Below are 15962 nucleotides of genomic sequence, written 5' to 3'. Positions count from 1 at the left end.
GACACTCTTCAGTGGAATTTGTGTGGTGTAGAAAGAGACCAGACTCTGACCTTGCTTGAACTAGAAAGCAATTTCTGTGACTGCCTCAGCAGCCTTCCTGATGCTTCCACCTGCAAAGTACCCTCTGTAGGCAAAGGGAAAAAGGTGTAGGGTACAGGCTCCACCTGCTAGCCCAGTGAGATGTCTGAAATGATGGCTAGACAACTTTGACAATAAAGCATTAGAATGTCTGGAACGCTATTTCTGCAAAAGAAAGAGAAGAGAATAGCCCCTGAGGTAGCAGGGAAAATGCAGCAGAAGAGTTTTGAGAAAGAAATTAGAAAGCCAGGACTGTGTACTGAGAAGAGGGTCAAAGAAGGGAAATCGAAAAAACGGAAAAAGTATCATAAAGACATAAATATAATTTCAAAACTCATATTGCTTCTCTAAGTTTCATTCTGTATTTCAGAGAAATACAATATGGATAAGAGTCTAGCCAAGAACCAAAAATAAATTAATCTACAAAATCAGTGTCTTATTAAAAGATGGCTACTTCACGGCTCAAAATTATCATCTAAACCACATGTAAATTAGGTAAACATGATGTCCTTCTCAACTGGATTATGTTTTTAGGCAAAGGTGTTATAGGAATAATGGGAATAAGAACATTCTATTACGACAAAAGAAAATATTTATTTGATTGTTGCTGGCATTGTTCAAATAGAAGTAAGAGATCACACACCTTTATTAACTTTATTATTAGACCCTTTGGTTCTAGGAACTGAATTAACAGAGTTTCAATAAAACATCAACAGCTTCCCTTTCTTGATCCAATTATTGATGGCCACATGAAATTCAGAGAGATATAATTCTGTTCTTCATTAACTTTATTTTTCTCTCTTTATCAAATATCTCCATTCAAAAGTAAGCACATGTAATTTTGGAATTGTGTATATAAAATATATAATATGGAATTTTTATGAAACTGATTAAATTACAGTAATAAACACACAAGTTCCTTCAACACAGAAAAGTATGCTGAAGAGAGAACAAAAGCTAAAATAGGCCTTCAATTTAAATTAGTTAGTAGCATTTCCTTTCAAATTCCTTCTTAATTTTTAAAAACAAAGTGGGAAATGATTTTTACTAGAACAGTAAAAGTTGCTATGCATGATAATTGATGTAATTTTCTTTTCAGAGAAAATGATAGAGAGAGTTGGGTCTTACCCAGATATATTAAATTGCCCTTCTCAGAAACTAGAATAATGTCCTGGCTGAGGGGGCTGGATATTTTTTAAGTGACTGGATAACATAATATTTCAAGATTTTGGAAAAAAATCAACTTCAAAATCCAGCAATCATGCGGGGCTGGCCCCGTGGCCGAGTGGTTAAGTTCGCGCGCTCCGCTGCAGGCGGCCCAGTGTTTCGTCGGTTCGAATCCTGGGCGCGGACATGGCACTGCTCGTCAGACCACGCTGAGGCAGCGTCCCACATGCTACAACTAGAGGAACCCACAACGAAGAATACACAACTATGTACCGCGGGGCTTTGGGGAGAAAAAGGAAAAAATAAAATCTTTAAAAAAAAAAAAAAAAATCCAGCAATCATGCACTGTTTCCTATTAAGTAGGAAAAATAAAAAGAAGCAAAGATATATGGTTCAACATTGCCAGACGTTAAATAATATAATTTTGAAAATAGTGTTGTTCTGAGTTTATTGTAGAATCATAATTTGGTAACCATAAATGGCCATAGAAATCATTCAGTACAAATTTCTTCTCTACAGTTTGAAGGAACTGTAACCCAGATAGATTAATTAATTTGCCAAAGGACAAACTGAGCTCAATATAGAACCCAGGCTTCATGTCTCCTCATTCTCAACTCTTTTACTCTCCCAAGTTCTGTTGTACACTAAGTAGTTTTACATAATTTATCATTAATGTAAAATAGTCTAGAAAAAAATCCTTACATACAAACTATTGTGCTCAACTCAAAAACAAGCAGATTAAAGATAGCCCTTTATATGTATGTATTACAATCATAATAATGGATTCTAGCTCATTGGAGAGAAGGGCAGAATGAATTAATAAAATCTATATTACAGGTTAAAAAGTATATATGTATTTTCCAGAAAGTTACTATATCTCACATATATAATGAAATATATACTTCCAAGTAGAAAACCAGTACCATCCTAATTTGATTTTATGATAAATATTAATACTACCTAACTTATATTGAGTGCAAAGGATGTGCAGGCATTAATTCAAAAAGCTTAGAATCATTATCTAATTTAGTCTTCCAAACAACCCTTGAGAAAGGTACTTATATTACTCAGGTTTTAGAGAAAAATAAATTGAAGTTCCGAGACATTAAATAACCTGCCCCAAATCACACAGCTATGTATGTGGAAACACCTGGATTCAAATCGAAGTCTGACGATAAACCAGGAATAATAATCCCTAGTAAAGATTTATTCTCATTTTACAACCAAGGCCTCAGTGAGCTCAAACAGAGCTAGAGCTCTTAAATACTACCCATTCTTGCAGAGGAATCCATAGACAGCTAACTCCACTTTGCATTTGAGCAAAGAATATATTAGGATCTCCCTAAAATTCTTCTCTTAAAGTGATTGAAATTCTCCTAATATATTTTTCTATTAATTCTTTAAAACTGTTTTTCATTAATAGCACAAAGATAAAATGTATGATATCTAGGTTCTGTCACATGTTCTAAACTGATGCAATCTAAATTCACAAGACTTTTCTGTTGGAGCAACCAGAAGTGCCAAGAAATTACTGTACGTGAAACATGAGAAAGCTTAGTTTCATGCCCAAAAAGAAAAGGTGCCAAGTGGAGAGGTTCCTTCTCTCCTGTGAGGCAATTCTCCCACAGATCCTCTTGGTTCTGATATTGATGAGCCAATAACAAATGTCAATGCTCCTCAATACACACAGAGCTCAATTATGCTGCGTTTGGTTATAAGATATTAAGTATAAAACACTTTTGCTTATTTTTCTTCCACTGTTTGGCTTTTATTTATTTCATAGCTCAAAAGTACTTATCCCAAGATAGCGAGAAGGAAATTAATAAATTTTGCTCCTTATAAAAGCAATTTTATCATAGAGAAATTTAAAACTATTATTCAGTGTCAGTTCTGGGAACCATCTTTTCAGAATTCTTCTTTCCCTCAGCACATTTGATAGCCAAGTGCTTATTCTGCTGTCACTGTGTTAGGGTCTTCCCGGAGGATAATCAGCAGTGCGTGTTAAGGGCTGTTGTCAGGGATTTCCTCAGGGACGAGCCCTGAAGATTCCCTCTTACATCAGTAAGGGTGGCCATAAAACACAAAAGCTTCCATGTAATAAGCTGAGATAAGAATATTTTGACAAAAAAATTAAATGTAAAGAATTCAATAGATAATTTATGAAAAACAACACTTCTCCTTTTGGTTGAATATAGCTCAGTAAACATACTATTTGGTATATATCTTAAAAGAACATTTTAAAATGATCCCAAAATGTTTATAACCATATATTCTACATGATTTATACCAGGGTTGAGAAGATTTGTTGCCTATTTTTTTCCCTGGATATGAGATAATGCTAACCACTCCTCACTAATTATCTCTTCATAATTAACTGTCATTCTCAACTGGGATGAGTTGATCTTTTCCCTGCACTGTTCTTATCATGATAATTATCTATGCCCAAATCAGTGGTTGTTTCATTAAACAGATGGCTAAACTGTCACATGAAGCTTTTGGAGTTTAAAAAGTCACATTTTAATTGGGGACTTAAGATGTGATTGCTGTTGGCACAATGTAAATGTGGCTCTCCTTATACATACATGTAAAATTTACCACCATGCCAACAAACTATTCCAATTTTTGGTCTTAAAACCATAAACTAAACAATGTTAGAGTCCTCTGAACTTCTGCTGTACATTTAAGATGCTTCAGGGTTTTTTACAATTATAAAAATGTAAAAAGAAATCAAGAATGTAAGATTCTGTTCATGGGTTAATATGGCGATGCTCTCCAGACTCTAGTGTCTAACTATAACTTAAATGAGTATTAGACAAGGCCAGATTGGGAGCAACTGTGACATCCACCCAAGATTTTAAGTAGAAAGAACTCTTTCAAAATAATTAAAGCCAACGATTCAGTAGTCAGAGTTTAGATAGGGTCCTAAATTAAGATTATTTCTCCTAATCTTGTTACTTTATAAAATAAATAATTTAAGAATTCTTCAGTTTAGATGATCTGCATATCCTATCTTCCCCAAATGGCATACGTACTCCTAAAGGGATAATTGTTACAGGCTATGTAGAAAGTTCCGCTCTTAAGGAATCCTGTCTATTAACCAGGTAGCTTCATCTGTAGACATCAGTGGAATAAAGTAATAGTTTGGCAACTAAGTCAGACGATCTGGATATTATTATGTAATCAACTACTTACAATCTGTCTGATTGCTTTTGCTATTTAACCTCTCTGAGCTTCACTCATCCTGCCCAGTATCATAATTTCTATTTTTATAAATGGCAAAACCGAGATTCATTCAGTGAGTTATGAACAGGAAAAACAATCTCTATATAACGGGGCAGTTGTTAGAATTCCATAAAGTAATGTACATAAAGTCACGGATATCTTCATTTGCTTATTCAACATACATATTTAATGAGCACTTTCTATCTGTCAAGAATTGTGCCAAGTCCAGAGATACGGAGATAACCAAGATCAATACTGTTTCTGCCATTATAGAGTTTACTTTACAAGCTAATACACTGCTTAGGACATAGGATATAATACATGTAATAAAGTATGTTTATTACAGATAGAACATTTTCTTAGCAATTCTGAAATCGTAATATTGTACAAAAGAAAATATTTTTCAAAAACTTGGGGGCAAACTAAATTGGCAGAAAAAAACTGACATGAGAATAGTTATAGTCTTTCTTCTTCCTACTTCCTGTGAATATTTATATGTTTTGTGGCAGAAATAATAATATATTTGTATATGGGGTATTTTCCCAGACCCCACTGTGAGTGTTATGCAATAAACAGATTATGTACTCTATCATGTTCCTAAAATCTGAAAAGTTCTGAATTCTGAACCATAGATGATCCAAGACTTCAGAAACGGGCTGTAGATGTGGACAACAGTCCTTATCCCATTCTATGTAGTTTTGGTGGAAATGATAGGCAAAGTGCCAGTTGACCTGACCCAACACATGACAGGCCTGGAAAATCATGGGAGCTCATTCTCTTGTTCCCAGTGACTGATCCAAGAGATGGACATATGATTCAAATAGGGCCAATCAAAGTCCTGTCATGGATACAGGGACCTGGAGTTGGAAGATTCCTCTTGGATTGTGAATTTTAACAATAGAGGCTTAGGGCTGTGGATGGCAACACTTCCCAACAGGTAGCAAGGACCTGTCTGACAGGCAAGTGAATACACAAGAGAGGCACAGGTAAGAAATAGGAAACTGGCAAAGCCCTAACATTTGACCTCAGGGACCCAGCTATGTGTCAATGCTTAGACTATCCAGTTTCTTGAGAAAATTCTCTTGACTAATTTAAAAGGAGGTTGAAAATGCTTTTAACAAAAATGTTAATTAACCTTCAGCTAGGCTTTGATTATATATATTTTACTATGAATTAATGGTCTATACTTTGGCCTTAATTTTAGAATATTATTGGCCTTTAATAATGATCTTTCACAAATACATGAGGAATTAATCTTATAGTTGCTACATAGAAGCCCAGTTCAGCTAATGTCATCTGACAGTGTCTCTGATCAAGACAAGATAAAATTACCAACTAAAATGGCATTTATTACATTTCTAACTGACTATTTAAATCTCCACTAGGAAACATCTTTTAATTCTGAAAATTAGTGATTATATATACTTATGATTATTGTGGATCACAGTATCTTTTTCCCTATAGTTTACTTATGAAAGCTAAAACTATACACAAATTCTATTCATACAATTAATATCACAATCTATTCACACTAGTTGTCAAACAGATGAAAATATTTTAAAAATAGTGTTTCAAGAGTTAAAAAGAGAGTTAAAATTACATGTTATATAACTGTCTTGGGAAAACAAAAAAACTCCCTAAAGATTTAAAATACATTAAGCTAGATTTTCAGTTAGCTGTAGCTTTTAACACTGAAATACTAATTGCAGAATACTGTGAAACACATAGCACACAATAAAAATTAGCTTATCTCCCAACTAACTTCTACCGTAAAGTAACACATTAGTAAAGGTCCATTCATCTACTCATCTTTCATTCAACAATTTTAATTCAATTGAATTGAACATGTACTGAGCAGCTCTCATGAGCAACTAATTCCACGATATAAGACACAGCGGGTGATACAGAGATGAATGAGTTAAGAAGCATAATACTCAAGGAACAGAACTTCTTATTAGGGAGCTAAGGCCCAGATATAAATAACAGTAATATAAGACAGGGTAAAAGAAAACTACAAAAGAGGTACCACAAAGTACAATTTGCACACGGAAGAAAGAGAGATTTGAGGCTGCTCTTTGCTAGAAGTGAAGTTTTAGCAAATAAAGACACAGTTGATTAAGTCCCCCGAGTAGTTCAACAGATTCAGACAGCAAAGGTTTCCCAGCAAAGGGAGCCAGGGAATGCAATTTCAGATTAGCTGGCATTTTATCATGTCCCTCAGATACCGGGTACATGCTATATAGGAGTTTTTCCATTTGTTATTTTAAGCGCTGTTGGTTTTCATGTGTAAGATAAGTGCCATTTGTTTCCATTTTTCCCATGAGCAAACTAAATCTCAGGGATACAGGTCCACGAGTAACAACTGGTAAAGCATGGATAAGAACCAAGATCCACTGACTACGGCATCAGGGTGCTTTTCTTCAGATTTGCTCACCATGCTGCTAATTTTCCATCGTTTCCTCTGGGTTCAGTTTCCTTCTTCTTTGAGGGCATTTTAGTTCATCCAGAGATGGCCTGTGAGCGGTAACCTCAGGAGCTGTCTGAAGTATCTTTCCTTCTCATTCTGGAAGTAGAGTTTAGCTGGGCACTGATTTGTAGATTAAAAGTAGTTTCTCTAAAAAATTTGAAGATTTTTTTCTTATTACTTTGAAGATTGTCTTCTGACATCTATTTTGAGGGCAAGAAGTAAGTTCAGTCTGTTCTCCTGTTTTAGAAAATTTGTTGTTTCTTCGTGGTGACATTTAAGAATTTCTTGCGTCTGCTGCAGTTTTACTATGATGTATGTAAGTGTGGATTTGTCTCTTTTTTTTTTTAAAGATTTTATTATTTTTTTCCTTTTTCTCCCCAAAGCCCCCCGGTACATAGTTGTATATTCTTCGTTGTGGGTCCTTCTAGTTGTGGCATGTGGGACCTGCCTCAGCGTGGTTTGATGAGCAGCGCTATGTCCGCGCCCAGGATTCGAACCAACGAAACACTGGGCCGCCTGCAGCGGAGCGCGCGAACTTAACCACTCGGCCACGGGGCCAGCCCCAGTGTGGATTTGTTTTTATTTCTACTGCTTAGGACTGGTCTATTTCTCTGTTCTTAGGACTCATGGTCTAATGAGTTCTGAAAACTTTTCCCTCCTCTTCTGTTTGAATGTTGTCCTTGTTCTAATTTCTCCTTTGGAATGTCTGTTAGATCCATTTTTATCATTCTGTTCTCCAAGTTGACATCTTTTGCATATTTTCCTTCTCTTTTTTTCTTTCTGTGTGTAATTTCTGTAGTTTTATCTTCCAGTTTATCAATTTTCTCTTTGGCTGAATCTTATCTTCTATTTAACTCATCTAGTAAAGTTTTAATTTCAATGCTTAAAATTCCTGTCATTTTACTTCTAAAAGTTGTGTTTATAATTCCCTTTTAATGGGGGAGTAGCCCTTCCAGGGTCCCAGCTTTACTACATCAGAACATGAACGTCAGTTCATGTTCCTGACTAGTCACAAGCCAAAATCCACATCTCCTGAATGTGATTGGGCATTCAGACCCCAGCCCTGATGTGTTTGGGCCTACATGCACTCTTTCTACCTTCCTAGTCTGTTATCCAATCAAATTAAGAGCTTTCAACTCTGGGTATGAGTTTTCTGTTAATTTCATGTCCAAAGATATTCTTTTCTTCCTTTTGAGCTTAGCTATGTCTTTAAAAATTTGTTATATTTTACTCAGGATTTGTATGTATTTGTAGAAGGAAGGTGAGTGGGGTGTGTATGGGGTTTCATGAGGCTCAGGTCAACATTTTGCTAAAACTAAAGGATCCAATGATGAGCAATTCTGACAATTATGTTGGCTATATTCTTTACACTTTAGTTACTCTTCAACTTTAATAGATTTAGTAAATAATGAGAGAATAGCACCCATAATCCCTGAGTCAGGACAAATCAGTGGACCAAGAGAGCACATATTGAGAGAAAGAGCAGTAGTACCACGTGATGGCTTAAGGTGTTAAAGGAAATAATTGAGCATATTAGAAAAAAGGGTAGAAAGGTACCAGATTATAAGCTAAACATTTTATACACATGATCATATATAATACCCCAATAGCCCTCTTCTTTAGAAAAATGGAGAGAAAAACATCACATAAATTTGTACGGGAATTGAACTAAGCCAGGAAATGAACCTAGGTTTCTCAGTTTCAGAAGGCCATACTATTTAGAAATTTAGAATTTGTTCAGAGATGGTAAAAGTTTGACACGATCAAAGCCAGAATTGAGGAAGATTACTCCAGGAGTAAAGGTAGATTTATCATAAAACAAATGAAGTTTAGGGACCAGGGTCCCACAACTGGATGGGACTCCTGAAGTTTCCGGATGTTGTAAGATAGGAAGGGGAAGCCAAGTTAAAATCAGGAAGTAGGTATACAGAAGTGTATCTGAAAATCGTCTAAAGAGATGTCAGAAGAAAAGTGTTTGAATCTTCACTTCTCTGTTTTTGAAAATGTTTGGTATGTGCTACCTTTTCTAACTGTAAATAAATACTCATCTTTCTACCTAATTTTTTGCTCATAATTTTGTATTACTTTTCTTTCAAAAAAAAGGCCTCAAATTTTATAATCTTCAGGCACAAACTCTAGTGCTGTCTCTGTCTAGGAATAGAAAGTAGAAGGGAGCACAAGATGGAAATAGGGAGTTGACATAGAAGGATTATGTGAGTACAGGTATAAAGTATGAAGGGCTAAAACTAAAATGATAGCAGATAAAATTCAAAATTATGGGACTGATTTGAAAAGCGTGGCAAAGGAAGAATAAACAGAATTCAGTGAGTGGTAGAATGCAGGCCATAAGTGTAAGAAAGAATCAAATCTCATTCTAAGTTTATGAACAAAGGTATAAATGACAATAGAAGTGCTATTACAAGAAATAGGCAAGCCAAGAGGAACTTACCAGTGATTTGGTAAATGAGGTGCAAGAGCATTGGAGAAAATGGGTTATGGAGAATGTAAAGAGTTCAGTGAGACTATAACAACACACATATACATACATGTATATATGTGTGTGTGCCTGTGTGTGTATATATATATATAAAACAACACAGCTGTGTAGTATCTGTCTGACATTTGGAATGAAATATCAAGGCCTTGTAGACGACTTGGATTCCACTTTGAGAGTAGAGTACTATATAAGAGCAGACCTCTGCAGCTGTGGATGGGGTAATACACAGTACATGGCCAAGCACAGAACCTTAGGAGGTGCCCCAAAGCAAGAGAAGGTAAATGAGGAGGGATAGAAACAGCAAGAGTCTCAAGAAAATGGGGATGATTTAGTTGAGGATGCAATTTTTAGATTTGGTGCAAAGGTAATTGTGTGATCTTCACAAGAACTAATTCAATATAGCGGTGAGAACCAGAGTCTGAAGGCAAGGGACTACCAAGGGAGTTGGTGGTAGCAGGTGTGATCTGTGAGTGTAAAATAATCTTGCAATAAATCTGGCAAAGATAGATGGACTCGGATTGTAGAAGAGGAATTAAGAGATCAAATATTTCCTTAGAATCTGGGGACTTTTTTTAAGGCAGAAGGGAAGAAATTTTCCTCTCTTTCAGTAAAGAAGGAAAACTGAAAATGTGAAAGTATTGGGATGGTTGATGAAGCAACATTCTGATGGTGGTTCAATGACAGAGGAGCAGAGGCAGCAGGGTTATCCTGAGCAAATAAGGCCAGGGTGCTTCTCTTTAAAGAGAGTAGGGGAGAGTTGATGAATTTTAGATGATTGTGAAAATGTTTAATATGGCTTGTGCAGGCTCTTTGAGTGATGACTAAGACTGAGGTATATCCATGCTAATAACGGCTAAAGTGAAATAAAGATATAGATCAATGAAAGTGAAAAAATGAAAGAAGTGAGAGTTTAGAAGGTCAGATATCAAAAGTGTTAAGATAGGTATTATAGGAAGTAATTAAAAAGAAATAGTAAGAATAAAGAACTTAGAGGATTGTATGAAAGCATCCTAGGGGATGGGAGATGACATCTAGAAAAGAGAGGGCAAAAATTGGTACAAATAGCAGGTGGGGAATTCAAACAAAACCTGCTTGCTAATTAGTATCATTTAAGTTAATTGGTCACAGAGAGAAACCTACACAGTTGTGCTCATGTTGTGTGAAGAATAATGTGAAGAATATGGCTGCACAGGTAACACACAGCTTTCAATCAAGATCTTGTAGGAAGGACTGGATAGATTTCTGATCAAATTTTTAGTTTAAAGAAGCACTTGAATTCATTTTTTATAATATTTGTATGTGCTATGGAATGAATAGCAAGTGTCACTGTAGCTTTTGCAATGCTTATGATATCAAGGGAGCTGTGAATTAAAAACAAATTCTGATCCCTCTATTTTAGGATGCATTCGACAAGTAGAGGCAAATGATGTGATTGTCAAATTCCTTCCAAAAGGTACTATTTCCTAAACATTATGTATTTTCTGATGAAAGAGCTGTGAGATCAGAAGGTAGGTATCAAAATTATTGCAGAGGGTATTATAAAATGTAATTAAAAAGAAATGCTATAAATAAGAGCTTAGAAGATGGTACAGAAGCACGGTGTTTCCATAATTACTTAGATTATTTACATATTTGTTCTAAAATGTATATCTCACTTTTCCCCCTAAAATAGATATCAGAGCCACAAAGAAAATACGCACACTAAAATAAATTAAATAGAAAGATAATTGGGACGTTAGAAAGACTTTGGCTCTGAACTTTCTGGCAGTGAGACACTAAAGTGAACATATTAAGTTACATTATTCTAGAGATGAGAAAATGTAAAAGCACTCTGTTTCCACAGGAGAAAATCTTTTTCCTGCATTTCATTCTAAAAGGAGTTTATGAAATGAGGTCGTTTATAGTGGACATTAACTAGCCTAGCAGACAACATCTTTGGCAAAATTCTTCAAAAAAATTGCATGAAACTTTTTTCTTCAAACATAGTAAATTACATGATATTACAAAGCAAGTAAATAGGTAATTTTTCAAGAGGCTTAGTTTATTGAATTCAAATATCTAAGATACTTGATCTAACTTGCTACAGTGACAAAATTTGAGATGCATGAGGAATAACGGACTGAAAGTCTCTTAGATTATCTCCCCTAAGCATTTTCATTTGAGTTTTATAAAATACATATAAACATATGCAACATGGTGAAAAAGTCTCTAACAATGCAAACTCAGAAAACAAAAAGTCATATCACGTAACACAGATGATACTCAGGTATGGGCTGGCCCCACCTTGTTCATAAAGCTTTGCTTTTATGATCTTATCTATTATAGGTGCTGGTGAATTTAGGATCAGGACACTTTGGAGAAATACACTTCTTTTCTGGAACCATTAAAAAATATTTTTTTAAAAAGTAGCTGAAGTAGTTTGAGAGTCAAGGCCACACAATAGAATCCATAACAATTTGATGTATATTTGTCTAAGGATTAATTCAATGGCTGCTTAATTCACTGGGTTCTTCAAATCTAATGAAAACTAAGACAGTATTCTGGATCAAACTTATTAGATTTATTTTTCATAAAACATGCCTTTTTATATGCAACACTGAGCATTTTATAATTTGAGATGATTGGTAGCAGTGAATTGGTGAAAATGTGTAGAAAAGTATAATATGGTTACTATGCTTCGTGTATTATAAAGACTATTTGTAGTGATGACAGAGAAATTTTGGCAGCTTAAGCAATCAAGATCTGTGGGTCTTGATAATTCCAGTAAAATAACAATGCATAAATACATACTCTAATATTTGTATGCATCCAATTAAAATGAAGTCAATTAAAACTATTTGTGTTGGCATGTAAATTCTTAAGGGATAATGTATAATAATTAAATATGAATAGGTTTTGTATTAACAGCAGTAGGAAATTAGTCAAGGTGAATGACAAGACTCTCAAGCATAGTACTAATATATGCTCTGATAAACCACTTCTATGGGAATATCTCTTTGAAGTTTTAATTCAAAGTCAGCATGAAATGGAAAATTCATTATTTTGTGTTTCATTCTACTTAAGGAGTCTCTTGCCTTAGACACCCAAAGTAACTGGAAGAGCTAAGCTTGTTGAATGCCATTTTCATTTTATAGTAATGGAATCCCCTGCCAAATAATCCTACACTTAACAATTTCATTTTATAAATATATTAAAGTCTTCTTTAGGTTGCCTTGTTGACTTCTTATGTATTACAGAATGATTTGCATATAAAAACAATCACATAATGAACATGACCCTTTTTCTTCATGTCTACTTACACAAAACACAGTAGAAGGAAGAATTTTTGTTTAATGTTTCAATTTTTAAAAAACTGTGGACATTATATAAAATTCTAAAACTGTGAGGGAAAAAATATTTGTGTACCAACTTTAGCGGTAATGACTATCTGTCCTAGTCATGCCTTTTCCTGTCTGCTATTGATAAGGATGAGTGTTGAAATGACACATAATCCTCCACACACTCCATGACAATGAAGTGAACACATACATAAAAATTCCAAATGTCACCTAGATCTGAATTTAGTTTGCTATTTACAGTAGTACATTACTGAGTAATGTATTGAAACAATGCACTAAACTACAATATTAATTTTCATTCATGTTCTTCACTTAGCATTTAATTGTTTTAGGCCTTGTATTATTACTTAAGCATTTTACTTCTCACAGCTTGTCACCTCAATGAATCATGAGGATCAATAGAGAACGTTATGTTTTCCTAATTAACAGGTCAGACATCTCTTATATTTCTCCTTACTGCTTTGTATAATGCTTTGTACATTATACCTATATTGAATAAATGAACACAAAATGAATGAATGAAAATTATGAAAAGTTAAATATAGTAACATTTATTTACAGCATATTTTCTTCAAGATCAGTTTGTAAAACTCCTTTCATTGAGTCAGCTTTGTGATCTTTTCTATACACAGCACAAGGTTTACAGTAAAGAGATGCCCATATTGAAGTAAATACAATTAACAAAAAAACCTGTGAATGTCTCAAATATGCCTCAGAGAAATTAAGAATTCTATATGACAGTGATTTTTCTCTTAAAGAATAATTAACAAAAAAAATTATACCATGGAAAATAAGGTAAATTTTACCAAAGAGAAGAATTTCTAAATAATATTAAGAGATTAGGTAGAAATAGTAATGCCATATGCTGGTAAAATAAAAATCTTGATATATCATGTTATTATCTTTATTGCTACTGAAAGAGAAAAGTATATACTGTGCATCACACTCTGAATGAGACATACTTAGTTTCAATTGGAATTTTCATCAACTGCTAAGTGGTTCTGAACCAGACAGTCAATGCCAGGATTCTGGGTTTTTACACCTCTTTAGATAGCCTTTTTGTCATCTCTCTCCTATTGGGTAGATGATAATAATTCTTAAATGATTCAGTAGTGAGGAAAATAGCTTTATTTTCTTCAAGCAATCTCTCCTTTTTCACCATGCTGCCTCTATTGTCATAGTTTAGTTTGATTAAGCACAACTATGCCATTTTTATTTTAAAATACCTGCACCACAACCTCTGACTTCAATGTAGTTAATCTGAGAAGTAAGCAAATACTAAAATGGAGCTGTCCACGATTATATCATACAAACATTTGGGGAAGTTTTTTCAGATGATTTGATTTGATTAATAACTTTTGATTACTAATATTTTCAGTTAAGATTTGATGTGCAATATTTAATAATATTTTCAGTTAAGATTTATTGAGTGGTTACTATGTGTCAGAAATGGCTTGCAGAGGTTTACATGTAACAATTTATATAATTCTCGCAGCTTTATACATTAGGAGATAGCATCATCTCCAGAGGAGGTATCTGAGCACAGACAGTTGCAGTGCCTTGCCAGGGTCCTACAGGTACAATGCAGTCAATCTGGAACTCCAAACCAGGCTCTCTGGACCAAACCTTGTGCTTGTTACCATCTAGGCCCACTGCCTCTCTATAAGAATAGCCATTTTTCTTTTAAAAACTATCAAAAAGATTTTTATAAGCCAATGTAGAAAAATCAATAGTAGACAGTGGGTTTGTTACATTTATCATTTTATTTACGTCTGAAAAACTATTTCTCATATATGGCATCTCTGAAACCTCTCCTATCTACATCAACTCCTATGCCATCACACATAATAAATTAGAGACACAGATCACAAACACTAACAGTCTTGGCTGTTATGGACCTAAGAGAGAAAAAGAAATGGTTTCAGAAAATTTCTAATAGATTTCTGCACACATACATAAAAAACAAAGAAGTAAAAAAAATACATTGTAAATGTATGCACTATTTCTAGATGTAACAATTAGAGAAGGTGAAATAGAATAAAGTTCAAAAGACATCAATATCTGATTGCCACCCATAGGTAATCTAATGTTGGCATAATCTCATCCATCTATAAAGGCTAGCAGGATATAAAAGCTCACATTACCATCCACAAACACACAAATATACTGAGTACAACAAAGCCTTATTTTTCACATGAGGATTTTCATTCCCTGATCTTTATTTTCAAGATTTGCTATTTGTTAACTGTTGGTATGAAAACGGTATGACTTAGACAGATCCATCCATTTCCTTTTGTTCCAGAGAAAGCCATTCTCACATGCCATCTAGAGCAACAACTGGTGCTTCAGTTCAAGACTTGATTAACCTTACAGCCACTTTAGTAGCGACAGAAAGAAAACAAACATGAATGAGATGCTGGTTCTCATTGGTTTTTACTCATATCACCCTCATTTTCTGTGATATGGTCCCCTGTGGGCCCATGAGCACTAGTCACACAAGGTATTCCTTATTGAATAAACAAAGGGAATAAATACTTCAGGAAGATGAAAAGGAGAGGGGAAAAAAACAAACAAGCAAACAAAAAACCCCTTTGACCTGACATTATGGAAAAAATAAAAAAGACACTAAGATGAAAAAAAAAATAGTGTCATGGTTTACATGTGGGATTTTGATGGAATCTAGGGCTGTGTTTTAATTCAAAACTCACCATCTCAAAACCACTTCTTTTCATCCGCCTGCAGGACTTGAGGTAAGTACGTATACGTTTTCTGGCACGCTCTTGATACTCAGGGAATTGTCGCCTGCATGAGTCAATGATAGCCTGGATCTTTTCTTTGGGCTGCTTAGAGATTGGGACCATTCGGTCCAAGTTTTCATCTACAAACAGCCTGACAAACATCTGTTGGCAAGAGGGAGACAGAGGAGAAGGGTTTGGAGGGCTGCTCTCTGCTGTTCCTAGCTTCCTGTCTTGATTACCGAAAGGAAAATACTCTTTTCTGGTTTATGCACTGGAGAACTTTGCAATGGAAAGCCAGAAATTTTAAGCAAACACCCTTTAAAGACTTTCTAAATGGTTGGATAAAAAATAGAGACAGAAAAAGAGAGAGAGAAAAGCAGACAGACACAGACAGACAGAAAAGTATAGACTATCATGTAGAAAAAAATCAGGAAATAACAGTAGACTGCGACAAT

The 15962-nt window shown here is 34.7% G+C and overlaps 1 protein-coding gene across 1 annotated transcript in view; it reads right to left on the bottom strand.

The window, feature by feature from the left end:
* Positions 1-15962, bottom strand: part of NOL4 (nucleolar protein 4) — a 350767-nt gene that overhangs the window by 71727 nt on the left and 263078 nt on the right. The window contains exon 8 of the mRNA XM_046671078.1: positions 15478-15669. Within this exon, the coding sequence (XP_046527034.1) occupies positions 15478-15669 (192 nt within the window). The remainder of the gene's footprint in view (positions 1-15477; positions 15670-15962) is intronic.

This window comes from Equus quagga, chromosome 9 (assembly GCF_021613505.1).
Source record: "Equus quagga isolate Etosha38 chromosome 9, UCLA_HA_Equagga_1.0, whole genome shotgun sequence".
NCBI classification, from domain to species: Eukaryota; Metazoa; Chordata; class Mammalia; order Perissodactyla; family Equidae; genus Equus; species Equus quagga.
The sequence above is the reverse complement of the archived record's forward strand: the minus strand, read 5'-3'. Positions and strand labels throughout refer to the sequence as shown.